This window comes from Dryobates pubescens, chromosome 10, assembly GCF_014839835.1.
Source record: "Dryobates pubescens isolate bDryPub1 chromosome 10, bDryPub1.pri, whole genome shotgun sequence".
Classification (NCBI taxonomy): Eukaryota; Metazoa; Chordata; class Aves; order Piciformes; family Picidae; genus Dryobates; species Dryobates pubescens.
The window spans coordinates 34,504,298-34,524,566 of NC_071621.1; the positions used below are offsets into that span (position 1 = coordinate 34,504,298).

Consider the following 20,269-nt stretch of genomic DNA (forward strand, 5'->3'; position numbering starts at 1 on the left):
GTTCTCCTCACACCACTGCTTCCCAACTTACCCACAATATCGAACCAGAGCGGGATGTTGGATGGCTGCACAGAGACCACCCCGACGATTTCGGTCACTTTATCGTGTTCCATGACGGTGAAGTTATAGAAGGGCTCATCAAACGTCAGGGGCATGGGGGAAGGTGCAGGCTTTTTTATCCACTCAATGTGGAGGCGTGCCGTTGAAGATTTTTGGGGCCGGCCATTGTCCACTGCTTTTATCTGGCAGGTACAAAAAAACCCAGGAGGACTCAGACTGAGCATCCCAGCTTGGCAGTTCAGACCTAATTCTATAGCATGATGGAAAACGGCCTCTGTAATCCCCTGTGCAACATCTTATGAAAACAGAAAAGAGGACTATAAACACTATTTCTCGGTTCTCCTTTGTTTCTATCACACTTTGACTCTTCAAATGGAAATATTTTGGATTCAAAATGCCGGTGCAAGGCCTCCCGGAGATGCAGTTCAAGTGCTCCCCACACATCTTCCTCTCCAGAACCAGCTTCCCTCTCTGATTTCGTCTTTCACTCAGTTCCCCCTTACAGCAAAGCTGGGAGCTTTATAATGACTCTGTGGGACATCATGCACTTGCAAAGCATGCTCAACCAGACCATGTTTGATTGCTTTTAAATGGCATCTGTATTACAGATAAGATTGCTTGTCTTTGTGCTGCCTTCTTCAGGATTTTTAATTGAGTTAACTACGTTTCAGATCATTTCCCTTGCTCTCTAAAACAAATACAATTTCAAATTTAGCCATATTTCTTTTCCTTGCTTTCTCCTCTCTGTCATGTTCATTAAGAACTGCCCAGCTTGGTGCTAATTCTTTTTATCATGATGTCCTCCAGAGGGATGGACAGACTTGGTATTTGCCTGGCATGCTTGCTGGTTTTAGCACAGCAAAGACAAGATGACCAGCAATAAACACTGGGCTTAAGGAAAGGGGGAAGAGAAGTTATGAAATGGGTGCTTTGATGAATAATATCACTGAGAATCAAAGGGGTTTTCTTTTAAAACTCAAGGAAATGTTTCTGGCTCCATAGGGTCACTGGTGTACACATGCTGTTACTATGCCTGCTAAAAATGAGAAATATTTTCCTGAAATACCAGATCCTATTTCTTTCTTTAGAAACCTGTTAAGTGGGTTTGATGCTAGCACTCATCACCCTGCTCTGTTCAAGGCAGGCAGGCCCTTAGTGAAAAGATGGTGAGTGTGTGATGAGGAGTTGCATGGTAGAAAACCTTCACTTGTTGCATTTTCATAAGGGCCAGATCCCAGATGTGACTTCAGGCTCTGCACGGAAAAAGGCACTCACTCACCCTAAGGGTGCTCTGCTCTGACTACTAGATATTTCTCTTAATTTTCCTGTCACAGTTTCTAATCTTATAAAGGTACCCTAATAGAGAACTGTTACTGTGACATCATTTACTACAGGCTGGGCTGTGGATTTCTGACAAATTTTTGCCAACTCCTTCACTACAACTTGATGACTTATTGCTGGAGATGAAGTGTGCACATTCAAGCTTTACACTGCTTTGTATCATATTTATTATTATTTATTGCTGGTCTGGCAAATTTAATGTTGGGGGGGAGAGGGGGAACACTACAACATAGAGTACACATACTTCTCCCTGAAGCCACTTTACTTGGGCAGTATAAAGACCTTTCCATGAGGACAAGCAGTTGTTCACACAGAAGGTGAATAAGCATCTGTAGCTGTATCTGCCCAATTCAATATGATACAACTTTGCAAGCAGACAAGTTATAGAATACAGAATTAACCAGGTTGGAAAAGACCTTTGAGATCATTGAGTCCAACCTATCACCCAACACCATCTAATCAGCTAAACCATGGCACCAAGTGCCCCATCCAGTCTCTTTTTAAACACTTCTTGGTTCTTGGTTTGGATTTGTGTATTCAAGGCAACAACCCAACACTATCTGATCAACTAAATCATGGCACTAAGTGCCTCATCCAGTCTCTTTTTAAACACATCTTGGTTCTTGGTTTGGATTTGTGTATTCAAGGCAACAACCCAACACTATCTGATCAACTAAATCATGGCACTAAGTGCCTCATCCAGTCTCTTTTTAAACATGTCTTGGTTCTTGGTTTGGATTTGTGTATTCAAGGCAACAACTTCCACCAGCAATTTGCAAGCTCACTCAACAATCTGACAGCAGGGCACCATGTCCAACAATGTCAATGGTCTCTCAGACTGAACTTTTTGGCAGCAGCTGTCTGTGAACACTAGATTTCTCAAGGCAGTCAGATCTGACATATAGATCACACATTAAACAGTCCTATGTCTTTATACAAGATGGCCTACTTCTAAAAACAACAACTTGGTTAAGTCATCAGTTTGCACGCCAATGAAAAAGCACTTACTGTTAAGATGTCATAACTCCCTGCTGTGAACTGCTTTCTGGAAGAAACCATCCCTGTTTTGGGGTCAATAAAAAATTTCCCATCATCGTTTCCATCCACAATGCTGTACGAGATTTCGGCATTAGGGCCTTCGTCTCTGTCAAAAGCAAAAGCTCTGTAGATGGGCTCCCCTCTTTTCTTGCGGTCCCTCTCCGGCAGCTTGATCTGGTAGACTTTTTCTGGAAACTGAGGTTTGTTATCATTTTCATCCAGAACCTGAACCACCACCCAAACGGATGACTGCTTGGGAGATGTGCCCCCATCTGAGACGGTAACCTGGAAAACAACAGCAGTAGAGGTTATTCTGCAGAGGCACAGCAGGACTTTAAAAAACTAGAAAAAAACCCCAAACCATAAAATGTAAGGAAACAACCATAGGATCATAGAATCAGTAAGGCTGGAAAAGACCTCAGAGATCATCAAGACCAACATCTCACCCAACACCTCATGATTAACTAAACCATGGCTTCAAGTGCCACGTCCAGTCCCCTCTTGAACACCCCCAGGTGACTCCACCACCTCCCTGGTCAGCACATTCCAATGGCCAATTACTCTTTCTGGGAAGAACTTTCTCCTCACCTCCAGCTGAAACTTCCCTTGGCGCAGCCTGGGACTGTGTCCTCTTGTTCTGGTGCTGGTTGCCTGGGAGAAGAGACCAACCCCCACCTGGCTACAACCTCCCTTCAGGTAGTTGTGGAGAGCAGTAAGGTCTCCCCTGAGCCTCCTCTTCTCCAGGCTAAACAACCCCAGCTCACTCAGCCTCTCCTCATAGGAGACTTCTCCCCAGCCTTGTTTCCCTTCTCTGGACACATTCAAGAGTCTCAATATCCTTCTTAAATTGAGGGGCCCAGAACTGGACACAGGACTCAAGGTGTGGCCTAACCAGTGCTTAGTAGAGGGCAGAATGATTTTTTTGATCAGCTCCAGGGCTGGAGACTCCACCTGACTCCTGAAACCTAACCTGCAGTTTACAAAATCTGCATACGCAAGTGCAGTGGTTTTAGGCTATGCCTTTAAAATTCAGTTACAGATTTCAAGCAGAAAAGTGGAAAAATATAAATCAATCACTACTGTGTGTAAAAAGGAAAACAAAAGATTATTCTAAACAAATTCATTGGGTAAATATCTGGAATAAGAGGAGCTGTACCACAACAATTCTCTCTGTTCTCTTCTGATCTCTGCTGGGTTTGCTTTGCTCAGGAGAGATAACGTGCTTGTCAGCTGGCCTTGGCTGAGCTGTTAAGTCTAACCCACTGCTTTTCTCTGTGCTTCTCTATCTTGGGACAGGGGGCAAGAGGGGACAGTGGAATGGCTTCCCCTGGAGGGCTTCTGTGTTGTTTGCTAATTGTAAATATCTGTATAATATTGTAAATCCTGTATAATTTGTACACAGTCATTGCATTCCAGTGTAGAGTGCAGTTCTTGCTTGTAAATACAGCTCCATTTGCTTCTAACTGAGTTAGTCTGGCAAAGTTAATGCTGGGGGGTGAAACTTCAGCCCACCACAAGAAGACATGCTCACTATAAACATACCCAGTGCCTAACTCAGATGTGACTGCAATGGCAAATACAGGAATAGATGACTCTTTACTTTTGAGATGAAGAGGGAAGCTGCAGACTAGGAACCTATTTCTCAAAATACAGAATTCTTTTATGTCAAATTCTGCAGGTTTCTCCCACAAAGAGAACTGAAATGAACCCATTAAGCGAGAGTCTTGCTTTTTTGGCACACCTGTTTTAAAGTTTCTTCAGTCATGCCACGAATTTGAAGGATTCATTTCTTCTTAAATTGTAGAAGAGCCTCTGTCACTTTTTTTTTCCCCCCCCATTAATTATTTAGAATTTCTTAAACAACAAAAGGATTTCTGTCAGCTCTTTTCATTCATTACCTGGGATGTGACAGCTCATTAATTCTCACACTGCTTTATATGATTGTAAGGGGTACAGAGCGAAAGAAATCTGCTGCATTGTGTAAGGAGTGCACTGTGCTGCCAGCACCAGGTAAGCAATACAATCTCTGAGACAAAAGTTAATTAGTAATTTAGCTGCAGCTTAAACAGAATTATTAATTATTTTCAGCCTGAAACACTGAAACAAAATAATGATCCAAGATCAACAAGGACTCAAGAGATTTAATAACATGCCTTCAAAATGCAATCAATATGTTTCAAACCTCTCTCTCAATATTTCGATTGCATTTATTATTTTTTTTTGTAGAGAGAAAGAAATATGCCAGAAAGCTATTTCTGTTTGGATGAAAGAAGTTCAAATTTCACTTTTAGCTACATATGCTAGCATGCCAATTCCCACAGTAGCAGTTTTTGATGGTAGTGAGCCAAGGTACTATATACTCTTCCCTGCCCATACCAAACACTGCACATCGGTTGCTTTGCTGGTTAACTCCTCACTGCTTTGTTTTCCCTTGAGTGCTTCTGTGCTCCCTTGCAAATCACAAAGCTTAGGCAAAGTAAAGTTTTCTGTGAATAATGTCCCTTGCCATCGTCCCACTCCTTAAGAAAAGAAATCTAAGCTTAGGGTAACACCCATTTGGTACTGAGAGCAGCAGAAAAATCACAACTTTTTCCACGAGAACGGCAGAAGACCTTTCACATTTCCTGTACTGATTTGGTGGAGGGGAGCAAACTGACAGCCTTATGGACTGTAAGCTCCTATTTACAGAACAAATAAATGTTATGGCAATAAATAGTGGCCATGTAAAAATACCCCCAATCAGCCCGTAACGCATTTGGAGAGTTAGAGCCTGCCCTCCCAATGACACGTACCGGTGTCAGGCTTCTCTCTGAGACTGTCACCAGGGCTGGCAATTAGCACTTGTTGGGATCGCTGTCTCCTGAGGAGGATGACTATCTGCTGAGGGCTGGACAGGGACCACCCCGTCCTGCAGAGCCACCAACGCGCCATCTGTCAGAAACTGTCGAGGGGTGTGGGGAAAGGACCCACAGCTCATTACTGGTGTACTCAGCCATCCAGTTCCCACTTGCTGCACTTTCCAAAATAGCATTGATAACGCTGAAAGGCTGCACACAAAGCTGCAGATTTGCCTTTCCACCCACTGAGAGCAACACTGCCAGGGACCTCAGCCTATCTGCTTCACCGCTCTGGGAGAACTCCAGAGCTTGTGCAGCAAACAAAAAGCCAGTTGTGCCAGCTCTCCTAATACAGGCCTTCAGTAACAAATAATTTTTGCCCCACTTAGAGACTGATCCCCTCTATGTCTGTCCTACTCTGCTGTGACAGGCCAAGCCCTCAGCGAGAGCACAGGTTAACAAAGAAAAACCTTTTTCAGGATTTCTGCTGACTCTGCAGATAAAATAATCCGTGATGCCAGGTATTACAGTCTGTGGTGCACAGAAACAACTGGAGACACACTCACTTAGATGCTGGTTAAAAATACCCACAAAATGCCTTTCTTACAGGAGTAATGTTCTTAATGCATAGAAAACAAGAGCAAGATTCAGGAAAGTCTTGTTTCCTGAAGAGAAATCTACTCAATGTGGTGGAGTTGCCATCATTGAAGGTGTTCAGGAGGAGACTTGATGGGGTGCTTGGTGCCATGGGTTAGTTGTTTGGGTGGTGTTGGATTGGTTGATGGGTTTGACGTGATGATCTTGAAGGTCTCTTCCAACCTGGTCTATTCTATGTAATTCTATGTAATTTTTAAGTAAAAGCAACATTTTCTTCAACCTTCTAGCAGTCATCTACCCAAAAAAGGTTTGGAGGGAAGATAAAAAGTTTACAACTAATAACAATAAGAAAATCCCTAATAACCCAGAGTGGTATAAACAAGCAAGTGACTGCGATTGAAAAACCTGCTTAAAGTCAAGAGGCTGCTCCAGAGGTGAAGTCATTCTCCTGGCAAAGTTTGTCAGGTTACTGCCAGGCTAATGTGGTGCTGTGGCAGCACATCCAGGCACGCATTTGTTTGGCTTTGTCAGCCTAAACTTGTGGGAAGTTCATTCAGTAACAGAAAAGCTGCGCTGAAAATATTTGCCGACAGGTAATTAAGAAGCAGCAATTGCTAAGCCCCCAAATGTCAGCTAATTAACAGAAATTAGCATAGCCGCCCTGAAGTTAGTCACTTCTACTCTGTCTAGAAACTTTACGTTTCTGGAGAGAAAAATGTTCTATACCAGCTACACTTTTTTCTCTGGGTGACACTCAAAACTCTTCAAAATGACAGGCTTCAGCTCTGCTGAAAAAAGCCAGACACGGGAGCTGAAGTGCGAGCTGAAGTTTCCTCTTTGCAGGCATGCAAATTAATTAATGAATGCACCCTCACACCAGAGATAGCTTTCCTTTACTGTAAATCCATGCCCTGCATGAATTCTCTTCTTTCCTGCTCCATCAGCCTGACCCCAGCCTTGCTTTTCAGGTTTCAGCTATCAAGAGGGTAAAAGAGCTGCAAAACTTTCTTCTGTCTCTACAGAAAAAAAACCCAACACAACACCAAAAACCCAAAGAACAAATTGCTGCCACTTCAAAATTGTTCCCAGACAAAAATGGGGTGGACTGGAGAGGTCATTCAGCAGACGGCTCTTCAAATGCTGTTTCCATCAGGACACTGCATCACACCGGCACTTAGGGGCCCCTCTATCTCACCAAGGCAATTTTGACTCAAACATTAACACAATTCTGAGTAAAATCCTTAAACAGCTGGAAATTGCAGCCAAAAGTAACTGGGGAGGGAGGCTGGGATGTTCATAGAGCAAGGATACAAAAGCTAATTCACAGCTGGTATCTCTGGAAATGTGAAAAGCAGATGTGGAAGGCAGAGGAAAGCTTGCCAGGATAGAAGCTGTAATTCAGAACCAATGAAGTTCATTTTGTCTAGAAACCTGCAGATGGCACGGTAGGGGAAAAAAATGTAGGAAAAAAGGTGATACATAGATGAATGACAGACTGTCTGAATATATCCTTGTCAAGATCTGTCATCAAAAAAACAATAAGAGGTGAATCTCTCTGGAGACATTCAAGGTCAGGCTTGATGGGGCTCCAAGCAACCTGATCTAATTGGGGCTGTCCCAGCTTAACTGCAGCTGGCTTAGACTAGACAACCTCCAGAGGTCCCAACCAACCAAGTGATTTCTATGAATCTATGACATGATGAGGATCAGAATTCAAGCTTTCCCAGAGGAGGTAAGGAATGGCTGCTTTGTCAGCATGTGCTTTCTTCAATGCTGAATGCCTTCTCCAGTCTGTGTGCTGTGTCTGCTAGTCAGACACATGGGATGTAGACATGGTACTCCTTGCCCATGTGCTGTCTGAGACCAGCTACTATCTCATCTACCCTTCTGGTCAGATATTATTGCTCATGCAGTACCAACACAGCCTAAGCAGAGGATACAATCTCCCGAAGCTAGGATGGAAGGAGTTGAATTTTGACTCTCTGACCAGCCACACGAAGGGTTGATCCATTCACAAAGGGTGGAATACCTTAAAAGGAATGTGATGACTTGTTTAATGGCATCAGGCAGCAAAAATAATATGAATTTATATACCACTTTCATGGTGAAATCCTACACTTCACTGCTGTTCTCCCACGACCTGCAGGCAATTCCACTACATTTTTTGGTCATAAAATAACCACTTTCTGCAAAGAATCTGCATGGGCTTTAAGGCTTATGACTTTCCTGAACAAGGTCAGCCAATACACAAATAGGTATTGGTTACCTATTTCTATGCTAGAGTGAGAATATTCACACATCCTTTGCAATGCTTCATTCAGCTGGATGAAGCAGGACAAGACTTCCTGAAATTCCCATTTCTTACATGAGAAATATATTTCTGGAGAAAACCACACAAAAAATAGCACTTCCTGCAGAGTATGACGCATTCAGCAACACAACAGAACTCTGAAAAGACAAGTCAGACAATTTCCATTCCTTCTGCAGGATCTACTTCACCAGGTTTGGTCTAAAGACATTAACATTACCTCTCCTACAGGACTGAGAGATACTCTTTCCATATTCACATTTATTTGCAAACACACAGACCCCCAACAAAGAGATTTCCATAGCAGTGGACCTTCTCAGTGAAAACCAAGGTCAACACCAACTGCTAAGGTACAACAGCTGGAATGCTAAATGTGAACATCTATTTCTATTTTCACTATGAAGAAGGCATGGAGGAGTTGTCTGATGTGAAAGTATTGGCTAAAACATAGCTTCAGTCCAGCAGACCTCAGGACTGCTGAACAGAAATAATTTTGCCTTGAGACAGTCACTCTTCCTATGAACTGCACTGTGACACTTGACTGAAGAAGGGATAGCTCTGGCATTTGTTTTTTAGAATATTGTGAAGACCACTTTCCTGAATTAAAAGTACACTACTGAGTCTCATTAACAAAAGCTAATGACTTTCAAAATAATTATGAACTCAGCCAGAGGGAGTAGCTTACAGAGATCTTACTTCAACAAGTATAAGACAATCAGCAGTGCTTAACGTGAGTTATCTTCTCTTGAGAAGAAAGAGAATCTTCTTCCATAGCATTACTTGTCAAGAGGAAGTACTCAGACTACCCAATTTTTGAGTTGAGAGGAGCTGCCACACTGCTGTCATTAGCATTGCAAAGTGCTGAAGATGTCCTATTTGCTTGTTTATTTTTGTCTCTGTGATACTGATTCATGCAAAAAGAATATGAAAAAAAGAAGGCAAGCTGAGATGGCTGTGTCTCATCTGAGGAGTCTGCATAATGAGGTTTCCAGGTAAAAGTCTCTCCCTTCCCCCAACCAAAAAAGGCCAATTTTGCTTCAGAAAACTTTAGAAAAGAGAATCTGGTTGAGTTACTGGAGACAGAAAAATGATCAAAGGGAGCCTGAGAGCTGAGGCATACCCCTGCTGTTAGTGACTAATGGGTTTATTTCTTCTGCCAATGCACAAACGAGCTGCAATGCCTATTGTAAGAGTCTCTGGAATTCAGCCCAAGTAAGAGAAATAAAAGATTATAAAGGAGAGCTCATTGAGGGATGAATGGAACTTTAAAGTCAAATACACTGAATTACTATCTCTGCCTACTTCAGAGAGACACTAATTCCTGGCTGAATTCGTACAAGGAAATGCTTTCCTGAGACGCACGGTATTACAGAACTCTATGTCAGATTACTGCTACAAAGTGAAGGCATCATAGCTCAAAGATACAAAGAATTGGTGAGGGGGGGAAAAAAAGGTACATAAGTTTGGTTCTGTTTGTTTGTTTAGTTAACACAAACACTGAGTTAGCTAGATGTCTTTTCTTTCTAATCCTTTATTTGACAACCGTAGTAAGAGGTGGGCAGCTGCTTATTTCACTTAACTGAAATTTCAAAGACTAATTACTTAAACATTTCTTGTAGGAAAGTCTGTCAATCATATCAACATGATCCATCTTTCCTTACTGCCTTTACAATGTGCTAATTTGGGAACTCTTGGTTTTGATCACAAAAAAAACCCCAACCCACAGCAAAACCCAACCCAAACCTTCACTCTGGCCAGTTCTGAGAGATAAACAATCAAGAGTGTATTTTAAATACAGATTATTACTGACACAAATACTCTTGAGTGGGTGATTAGGAAAGTCAATGGCTTCCAGCCACATTCAAGCTAGAAAACTATGCCTAATGGTCTGTTATACCATTTGAGAATTAATGATGACATCAGGTAATTTCAGCAGTGGATTGCCAGAAGACAGGAAGGAAGGCAGGCTTTTTCATTTGGAGTTAAATGCTCCCTATAGTATCTGCAAATCTAAATATTAGAAGGGTGCACTGAAGGATGTCTTAAGAGGCTTCACATCTCAAATTTATCAGACTGACAGAAAGGGCAACTTAGAGGCCCAGAAATACTACCACTACTATGACACATTTTCTGCGCCATGCTTTATCATGCTTTATTCTATGAGGTTTTTGAATACTGAAACAATAAATCATAGAATCAATACATTTGGAAAAGACCTCAAAGCTCATCAAGTCCAACCTGTCACCCAAGACCTCATGACTACTAAACCACGGCACCAAGTGCTACATCCAGTCCCCTCTTGAATGCCTCCAGGGATGGTGCCTCCACCACCTCCCTGGGCAGCCCATTCCAATGGCTAGCAACTCTGTCAGTGAAGAACTTTCTCCTCACCTTGAGCCTTAAACTTCCCCTGGTGAACCTTGAGACTTTAAAGTGACAAAATGAAAAGAAACTTAAGACTTGTATTTTAGCTTTAGCAGTAATACTAGGAATGATCTTTTGGCAGTTGCTCTCTAACAGAAAAGTAGTAGTTTTCCATGGGCATTGCTTTTAAAGTTCATTACAGTTTGGAGATGCTGGCAACCTTAGTGCATCAGGCTGTATTCGGAGTGTCCTTCAATCAATACATGCTAAGGTAAGTGCAGAACCAACCATTACTCCATAAAATTCCCAGGACAACAGAGCAGCCTGTTAAAAGACACTCCTTTAGGCAATCTCAGAAAGTAACTTCCCTTTCTTTTCATTAAGCAACAGGTAAAGTATAATCCTCAGGACTGTCAAGCTCATACAATTTTGCCTTAGACAAACTGCAAATAAAACTTTGCCCAGAAGTGACAATAAGCCTAACACTTTCCAAAGTCCAAAGGTGCCTCCTACTTCCATTGGTGGAGTTACCTACAGAAAATCATCACCTCTACTGCCTAATAGTAGTGTGTATCCCCTGTGATTCAGCAGAAAATACCTGTGTTGAGCAGTTGGCAAAGTTTGTAACTAGGACATTTGAAAATTTGAGCTGACCGTAGTAGGCACCTCAATATCAGCCTCCAAATAACAACTGTAAAGATACAGATCTTGAGTACATCAGGAAATTCCTTTCTTTGTTCATGAAGCTGAAATAATCACAGGACCACAGAAACATTCAGATTGGAAAAGACCCTCAGGATCACCAAGTCAAACCGATAACCCTACTCTACAAGGTTCACCCTTAAACCATATCCCCAGGCACCATGAATCCCACTACCCTAGCATATCACAGAATCACAGGAAGCTAGGGTTTGGAAGGGACCTTGAAAAATTATCTAGTCCAAGCCCCCTGCCAGAGGAGGATCTCCTAGAGCAGGTCACACAGAAATGCATCCAGGTGGGTTTTGAATGTGCCTAGAGAAGGAGGCTCCACAGCCATTCTGGGCAGCACTGTTCTGTCACCCTCAGAGTGAAGGTTTTCCCTATGTTCTTGTGGAACCTCCTATGCTCCAGCTTGTGCCCACTGAACAAAAATTTGGAAAACAGAAGAATACAGTCAAAATAGTTCTTTGATAATATCTGGACCCAAGGACATTTACCAACCTTCAGCCTGACACCTTACAAACGCGATAAAGACTGACGTGTGATTGCTTAAAAATACCTTTTACAGACATATGGAACCTCTTTGGGAACAACCTATTAATAAAGAGAATTCTAACTACCCTCATAGCTTCTGAAAGGGAGAGAAGATAAAAGTTGTGCATTGATCTTCACAGCAAACTTTGAAGAAGTGTTTAGCTCTTGCTAGTAACAAAGATTACAATCGGGGAGTTTGGTGAAAAGAAAATAAGGAGTAGTCAACTCTGAATATATTTCACTTCAAGCAGCTTTAAATAACATAAAACATGCAAATTAAGATATGATGCAGTTGAATGTTAGTAGTAATCTGTATGTGAGTTGCAATGCTATTCATACCTGAGTATCTACTTCAACCATTTGTGGCTTTTGTTTTTCTTGTGGTAAGAAACACCTGTGGCCAAACATCGGTAAGTTCCCCTTTACCAGCTCTGCCTCTGCAGATAATGCCCTTCTCCAAACATCCTCTCTTGGTATTTGAGAAATGCAGTAGCTTTCAGCTTCTGTGCTTCTAAAGAATGTGCATCAACTTCTAAGATCACTACACTGTCCTTTTCTCAAGTATTCAATTACCCTTCATTTTCTATCCACAAAAGTAATTTGATTCTCATCTTCGCTGTGAGAAAGAACCTAACACCTTCTTCAAAGTTTCCCCAGTATTGGCTAGAGGCATCCTGGTCTGTTTCAGGAATAGTGTGGCCAGCAGGACAAGGGAGGTTATTCTTCCCCTGTACTCAGAACCGGCCGGGCCACACCTTGAATACTGTGTCCAGTTCTGGGCCCCTCAATTCAAGAGAGATGTTGAGGTACTGGAACTTGTCCAGAGAAGGGCAACAAGTTGGGTGAGGGGCCTGGAACACAAGCCTTATGAGGAGAAGCTGAGGGAGCTGGGGTCACTTAGCCTGGAGAAGAGGAGGCTCAGGGGAGACCTCATTGCTGTCTACAGCTACACAAAGGGAGGTTGTAGCCAGGTGGGGGTCAGTCTGTTCTCCCAGGTAACCAACAACAGAACAAGGGGACACAGTCTCAAGTTGTGCCTGGGAAGGTTCAGGCTCGATAGGAAGAGGAAGAAGTTCTTCAGAGAGAGTGTGATTTGCCATTGGAATGGGCTGCCCAAGGAGGTCATGGAGTTGCCATCCTTGGAGTTCTTCAAGAAAAGCCTGGATGAGGCACTTAGTGCCATGGTCTAGTTGATTGGATAGGGCTGGGTGACAGGTTGGACTGGATGATCTTGGAGGTCTCTTCCAACCTGGCTGATTCTATGATTGCTACCTGTTCTCAATGTTTCTTTTTCCCTACTAAACTAGTCAATCTGTGCAATCCTTCTGTGTAACAATGAAGGCATGAGATTTTATCCTTCTTTCAAGGTCTTTGTCTAATATCAATAATTTACTTTATGTTTTAACTATCAGCAGAAAGGCTGTGCTCAAAAATGTATGTTGATATATTACCAAAATTAAATACATAGAATACATAGAATAAACCAGGTTGGAAGAGACCTTCAAGATCATCGCGTCCAACCCATCAACCAATCCAACACCGCCCAAGCAACTAACCCACGGCACCAGCAGTCACTGTGGAGTTCATTAATCAAGCTGCAAAACAATACATACTTTACATCCCTGTTTGGGTGTGCAGCTGTTATCAGTTCATAATAAAGGTTCCCAGATACCTAATGTGATGTTAAGCTATAGCAACTCTTTTAGCAGAAATTCTCAACTTTGGTGTAGGTAATTTTCTATGTGTTGTAGTAACCCTCCATCTATTTAGCAGTAAGTCAGAAGCACTGTCTCATGCTGATGTGGTACATGCTGCTGAGCTTCCTCTAAGAGAAATCATCATAGAATGGAGCTTGCTCTGATGGTCCTTAGAAATATTGTTTCATGCACTTTCTGTAACAGTAGAGTAATAACTGCAACTACAACATTTAAGCTTTCAAAAGAAGTATTATCTTCTCTGCTAAACTATAAGATTAAAGCTTCTATACAATTTTTGTCATGCCAACAGCCAGTGACTTCTGACATCGGAGGAAACACCCTTAGGTGAGGCTCTGTGATGGTCAATCTTGAAACAATATGGGTACTGCTTAGCAAGTAATACATTTATTTGGCCACCAGTGAGATGAAAGATACACTGAAATTCCTTTAAAGTTATCTAACTTAGAGGTGCACTGCATCCAAATTCTGCCCTGCTAGATGAAGCAGAACTGAGTACTTTAAAAAAGAAGGATAACACTCCTTTTTTTTTAGTTTTATTTTTTATTTCCCCAATTGATTGAGCAAGCAGCACTTGGCTGTGCTAACAGAGGGTGACACCACCTTGTCTCTGCCAGAAAGTCAGATTAAGATAGATCCAGCCCCATCTTCAGCTCCTCCTCCAGCCATTTGTTCTTCTCCATCATCGGTCTGTAGCCACCTTCAGCCATCAATAAACTGGTTGTGCACCTGTGCTATGAAGGGGGCTACTAAAATAATCAGGGCTTCAAATGAACCATCAAAACAGAAAGAAATCCCTCAAAAGGCAAATGATTAATGAGTGATAGCAGTAAGAGGGCAAAATGAGGAGAGGCATGCTAGGTGCCCAAGTCAGGATGGGGAACATTTTGACCACTGAAGAGAAACACACTATGACTTTGGCGAGGAATTCTGCAATTTCACAAGAGAGAGTAACTTTCTCTCCACACCTCAGCCCCCCAAAATCCCTACTGTATCACTCATCACTTCCCCACAAGCCTTTTAATGATACCAAAGCAACCTAAACCAGAACCAGTGCTCTCACATTGAAGGACCCACCAGTAACTGCTGAAAATACCCGGTTTCCATCTTACGCTGGTTTCCCACAATATTCAAGCAATAATGAATGCCTTCCATCCACACATGCATGTAAAACATTTCAAAGACAGTTTCACAGCTGATAGCCTGACAAGTAGCCTTTCTCATTAAAATGCAATTTAGCTTTTCCAGGATTAAAAAAAAAAAGTGACGCTTCTACACTTTTATGTTCAAAATAAAACTTATCAGTTCAAAATCTTATTAACAAAGATTTACTTCTTAGCTAGGTTGAAAGTATGAAATCAGACCTTTAAGGGCTACAGTCTATCTGCAGTTTTAGAAGATGAGGAGATATTCTCAGTTTGTCCTAGCAAGAGGCTGGCTAAATACTATGGCTAATTAAATAGCCATGACTAACTAAACTATTAGCCATGACTAACTAAACCTTTTTGAGCACCTCCAGGGATGGGGATTCCACCACCTCCCTGGCCAGCACATTCCAACAGCCAATTACTCTCTCTGGGAAAAACTTTCTCCTCACCTCCAGCCAAAACCTCCCTTGATGAAGCTTGAGACTGTGTCCTCTTGTTCTGGTGCTGGTTTACTGGGAGAAGAGACCAACCCCCACCTGGCTACAACCTCCCTTCAGGTAGTTGTAGAGAGCAATAATTGTTTTGATTTTTAGCACTAAAAAGTTCTACTTGACTTCTTGATGTCTACTTCACAACCCTCTGTGACAAATTAATTTTAGACAGATAATAAGCATTAATTGGGCCATATTTAATCACACTTTCATCTAATAGGCAATATAGACAAGCCTTATTATCTCAGTCTCCATTTGTCTTCAATTCTAAGCATCCTATAAATATCTACTATCCAGTTTACATTGACATGGGGTCAATTTTACAAGCTGCTTGAGAAACAGTGTGGAATTATGCACAAGGAAACAACACAGATTCTGATTTTGAAGCAAAACTCAAATTCCCAGACTCTCCTTTGACTTTTCCCAATTTCAGTTTCCAGCTTCAAAAACCTCAGCCTGGGAAATGGGCTCAGGTGTTATGTCTAGTACAAAAGATTTGAAACTGAAATTTAAATAACTGTTCTGGTGATAAAGGATGAGAGCAATCAGGTGTTTAGGAAGAGACTTGATGGGGTGCTTGGTGCCATGGTTTAGTTGATTAGATGGTGTTGGATGATAGGTTGGACTCGATGATCTCAAAGGTCTCTTCCAACCTGGTTAATTCTATTCTATTCAATCAGCCCTTTTCCTGATGGGTGCATTAAGTGCCAGTCCTTTAACACAGCAAAACCCTTAAGTTTTCCCTTTTTTGCTAGACAAGACTGTCACAGCTAGGTGTACATTAAAGCACTAGTTAATTTTAACTCTATTTTGCATGAAGTCAGTTTAGTTCTCTTTTCAACTTTCTGATGAATCACTGCAAACACATGAATCACCTCAGCACTGCCAGTGCAGGGTGATGGCAGGGTACACACGTACTGCATGGCAAGGGGGACACAGGCAAAGTCTAAAGTGTTTCCCTGTTGAACCAAGCTCATGTCTGAGCATTTGAAGAATTAAAGGTATCTTTGCGGTGGAGAAGAACTTGGCCAGCTGTGGAAACCTCTGACCTGGAAATTATGGGAATTTTTGCATTGACTTTGGGGAGAACAGGGCTGTACTTTTTGCTCAAAAACCTCATTTCAGTAGTTTTTACTTCTCATTCAGCTTTTGCCCAGCCCTGAGCTCCAGTTGCCTATCAAATACCTGAAAGTTGCAAGCTTTTCACTAAAGGGCAGAGAAGATACATAGCACTGCAGCACCACCACTGTATGAGTGATTTGCCATTGGAATACGCTGCCCAGAATAGAATAGACCAGGTTGGAAGAGACCTTCAAGATCATCACGTCCAACCTATCATCCAACACCATCTAATCAACTAACCCATGGCACCAAGCACCCCATCAAGTCTCCTCCTGAACACCTCCAATGACGGCAACTCCAGCACCTCCCCAGGCAGCCTGTTCCAATGGGCAATCACTGCCTCTGTATAGAACTTCTTCCTAACCTCCAGCCTAAACCTCCCCTGGTGCAGCCTGAGACTGTGTCCTCTTGTTCTGGTGCTGGCTGCCTGGGAGAAGAGACCAACCTCCGCCTGTCTACAACCTCCCTTCAGGTAGTTGGAGAGAGCAATAAGGTCACCCCTGAGTCTCCTCTTCTCCAGGCTAAGCAACCCCAGCTCCCTCAGCCTCTCCTCACAGGGCTGTGCTCCAAACCCCTCACCAACTTCGTTGCCCTTCTCTGGACACTCTCCAGCAAGTCAACATCCTTCCTAAACTGAGGGGCCCAGAACTGGACACAGTACTCAAAGTGTGGCCTAACCAGTGCAGTGTACAGGGGCAACCACCACCAGGGAGGTGGTGGAGTCCCCATCCCTGGAAGTGTTTAGGAAGAAACTGGATGGGGTGCCTGGTGCCATGGTTTAGTTGATTAGATGGTGTTGGGTGATAGGTTGGACTCTATGATCTCAAAGGTCTCCTCCAACCTGGTTAATTCTTTTCTATAACTGACTGGGAAGAATCCTATTTTGACACTCAGGAAAATGTGTGATTTTCTGTTTACTTTCAAGAAGCAGCAATTTCGTGCACAATTCTTTTCCTTAACATGATTTCTTTTTCCTCTTGGTTCAACTTGTTACACATGCAGCCAGGGATCCCCCAAACAGCAATGTGTATGAACATGCCGAGACCATACTGTCAAAAGAAACAGTAGGTGTGCAAAGAGGAATGAGGTCATTTGGGGAGAACGCTAACACAAAACATTGTCCTGAAGCTTTAGCATTCCAAATGTGTAAGAAAAAAAAAGAATAAATAAAAAAAATTGTGGCTCAAAATGTTAATTTCCCTGAGTAACACTCAGAATGCATTAAAAATGTTCAGTATATTAATATTAATTAATCAATTAATACCACTATAATTAATTAATTACACAGTGCCTGGAGTCCTGGAAAAGGATCTTTATGTGTCTGAATAATAAGAAGATGACATTCTACTCCTGCAGTGCAGGAGGAATTTTAAAAGACAAACTTGGAAAATATTCTTAGCACTTGGATTCTTCTGCAGAATTAGTTTCTAAGATGCATTTGGTTTTTGCAGCCACAGGATGGCATTCACTGCTGTGCAAAGGGTCAGTGAAATGCAAGCTGCGCCTGGGAAGAGTATTTTCCATCTAGCAGAAAGGAAATATTTAATACAAAAAGGGATTAGCATAATTATGCTGCTTTCTACTGATGACAACCACTTATTGGAGTTTAGGCTCAAGGGGAGGAGAAAGTTCTTCACAGAAAAAGTTATTGGCCATTGGAACGTGCTGCCCAGGGAGGTGGTGGAGTCATCATCCCCAGAGGTGTTGAAAAAGGGATTGGATGTGGCACTTGAAGCCATGGTTTAGTTAGTCCTGAGGTGTTGGGTGATAGGTTGGACTTGATATTTGAGGTCTTTTCCAACCTTATTGATTCTATAATTCAAGAATGTAACATCAAAATCCTGCCCTTCACAGGCCTTAAAGTTCATGTTCTTGGTGTATGGACACTGAGGAGCTCAATAACTACTTATCTTGCCTGACATTGGTGAACTGGGACCTGACCTTTTAAAAACACAGACCACCAACGACAGCTTGCTGCTATCACCAGCAACTGCATAAAGCAGTTGAGTTTCATTTCCATGGTTTATGGAGTCACAGTAACTCTTTGGTGGATTTATACAGGCTCATAATTTACTGTTTATTTTCCCATTAGGGCAGTAGAGGGAGCGGGTGTTGACACATGGCATAGCAGCAGGAGGGCACTTGGACTGACTGTGTGGCTGAGGTGACCGATAATTGGATTGCAAATGCCAAAGAGGGTGGCTGGACAGCCAGGTACATCAACCCACAGATATTTTTCCCAGTTGTGAAATCAAAGCTAGGAGCAGGGAAAATCAGCTACAAGTAGCTATGATTTATGGAGTTGGGGTTTAAGTCAGTGGCAAGCAGTATCCAATTAACTTCAGTAGAGATGTCTAATGCCACTAGTAAAACGACTGGATTTAGAGTGATGAGCAAGAAAGTCAGGCTGAGAGACAACCTAGTAATGCTATTAACCTTTCTAAGATTGTCCCACCAATAATGTGATGTGGGGGCCAATAAAACACTGCATAAGATAATATGCCAAATTTGGTAGTGAATGATTAATATATGGGAGAAGAATAACAACTTTCCTGGTTTCAGTTTATGGGCCTCTAATTAGCCCTCAACTAGATGAAGGGAGCAAAAGAGGGGAAGCAGGAGGAGTCCCTCTAATGAGTTGCTTTGTTGGTTTGTAGCAGAAGAAATTGAACAAGGAAAGTTTTAGTTGCTGTTCTCCTTTTGAGACTGTGTCAGGAGGTGTAAAAGGGGCTGGGCACTTTGCAGGAAATAGCCGTGAGAAAGCTCCTGATTTACAGGAGCTCTTGAACAGCACAAGTGCATCCTGTCAGGAGCAGTACAGGAGGCATGATCCCTTGGCACAGGGACATCAGACATGTCAGCCCCATGCACTAATCCCCGTGGTTAGATGCTGGGGCCAGGACCCCAGATGCTTGCTCCCGATGTGCAAGCCCTGGCCGACACCACCTACAGATGTTGCTGCTGCTTCCTCTGAGAAACTATATTAAAAATATAAACATACTTGTTCCCCAAAAGTGCATCCAGCTTCAGAAAAGGGGATAATAAGAGCAGGTCTAATCCATAGATTACCAGTCTGACAAAATATCTCAGTCTTAATTACCAGCTCAGTGAGGCAAAGGTAGGTTGTTGATCAAATGAAGTTTAAGACACATTTCCTATTTTGCCACATAGGTCTGGCAGATGTATGCTCAATAACCTTTAGAAAACAGAGCATGAATGTGTAATTCATTCAGCTACCACTGCTTAGGTATCCAAAGGTTAGTGGAGCTCTCAGAGAAACAGGAGCGAGTCTCAGAAGCCCTGAGGTAACTCAGTCTGTGCTACAACATGGAGGACAGGGAAGTGACATCAAATTAGCCTTGCAAGACTTGAACAAGGTACTGAGAACACAGCCCACAGCTGCAAGCAGGGTCATTTGCTCTGTCAAGAAGCAGGATAGATGACTGCCTCATGCTGAGCACTGTGCTGCGGCAGCAGGAACTTCTTTCAGTAGCTCAGCAGCTTTTTGGAAGTTGGACATCCCATCATTGGTGTGATCCATCACCAGGCACCCTCCTAGCCCTGCAGAAAAACAGAATCTTCTGTACACTTCTAGACTTCTTAAGAATGCCCCAGCTTTCAGTTGATACTTTCACACTGAGAGTTGGATACTATGAGGATTAAATGCCTGAAGAGAATGCATGTAGAGCAAATATTTTGCTCTTCAAAATGATGTTCCCTGGCTGAGGTGCTACAGTTAAGATTACACTCAGGAGGTATCCAGTGGTTTGCAAGAAAAATAGTGAGAGATCCTTAACTGTACATGTAACTTGGTAAATGCCAATTAAAAAAACAAAGACAAAACCTGGACTCTGGCATTCACTTGCATCTCACAAACATGGCCAAAGCTACGCAGGGAGAGTTCAAGCAGGTCCCTCAGACAGGTGAGGGGTTTGGAGCACAGCCCTGTGAGGAGAGGTTGAGGGAGCTGGGATTGCTTAGCCTGGAGAAAAGGAGGCTCAGGGGAGACCTT

General features: G+C 42.5%; 1 protein-coding gene across 7 annotated transcripts in view; it reads right to left on the reverse strand.

Moving 5' to 3' along the window:
• FAT3 (FAT atypical cadherin 3) overlaps window positions 1-20,269 on the reverse strand; it is a 475,061-nt gene that overhangs the window by 109,211 nt on the left and 345,581 nt on the right. For all 7 annotated transcript variants that reach the window (XM_054164880.1, XM_054164877.1, XM_054164879.1 and 4 more), the window contains exons 5-6: window positions 2,410-2,724; window positions 32-242 (exon numbers count right to left, since the gene is read on the reverse strand). In XM_054164880.1, coding sequence (XP_054020855.1) covers window positions 32-242; window positions 2,410-2,724 — 526 coding nt within the window. The remainder of the gene's footprint in view (window positions 1-31; window positions 243-2,409; window positions 2,725-20,269) is intronic.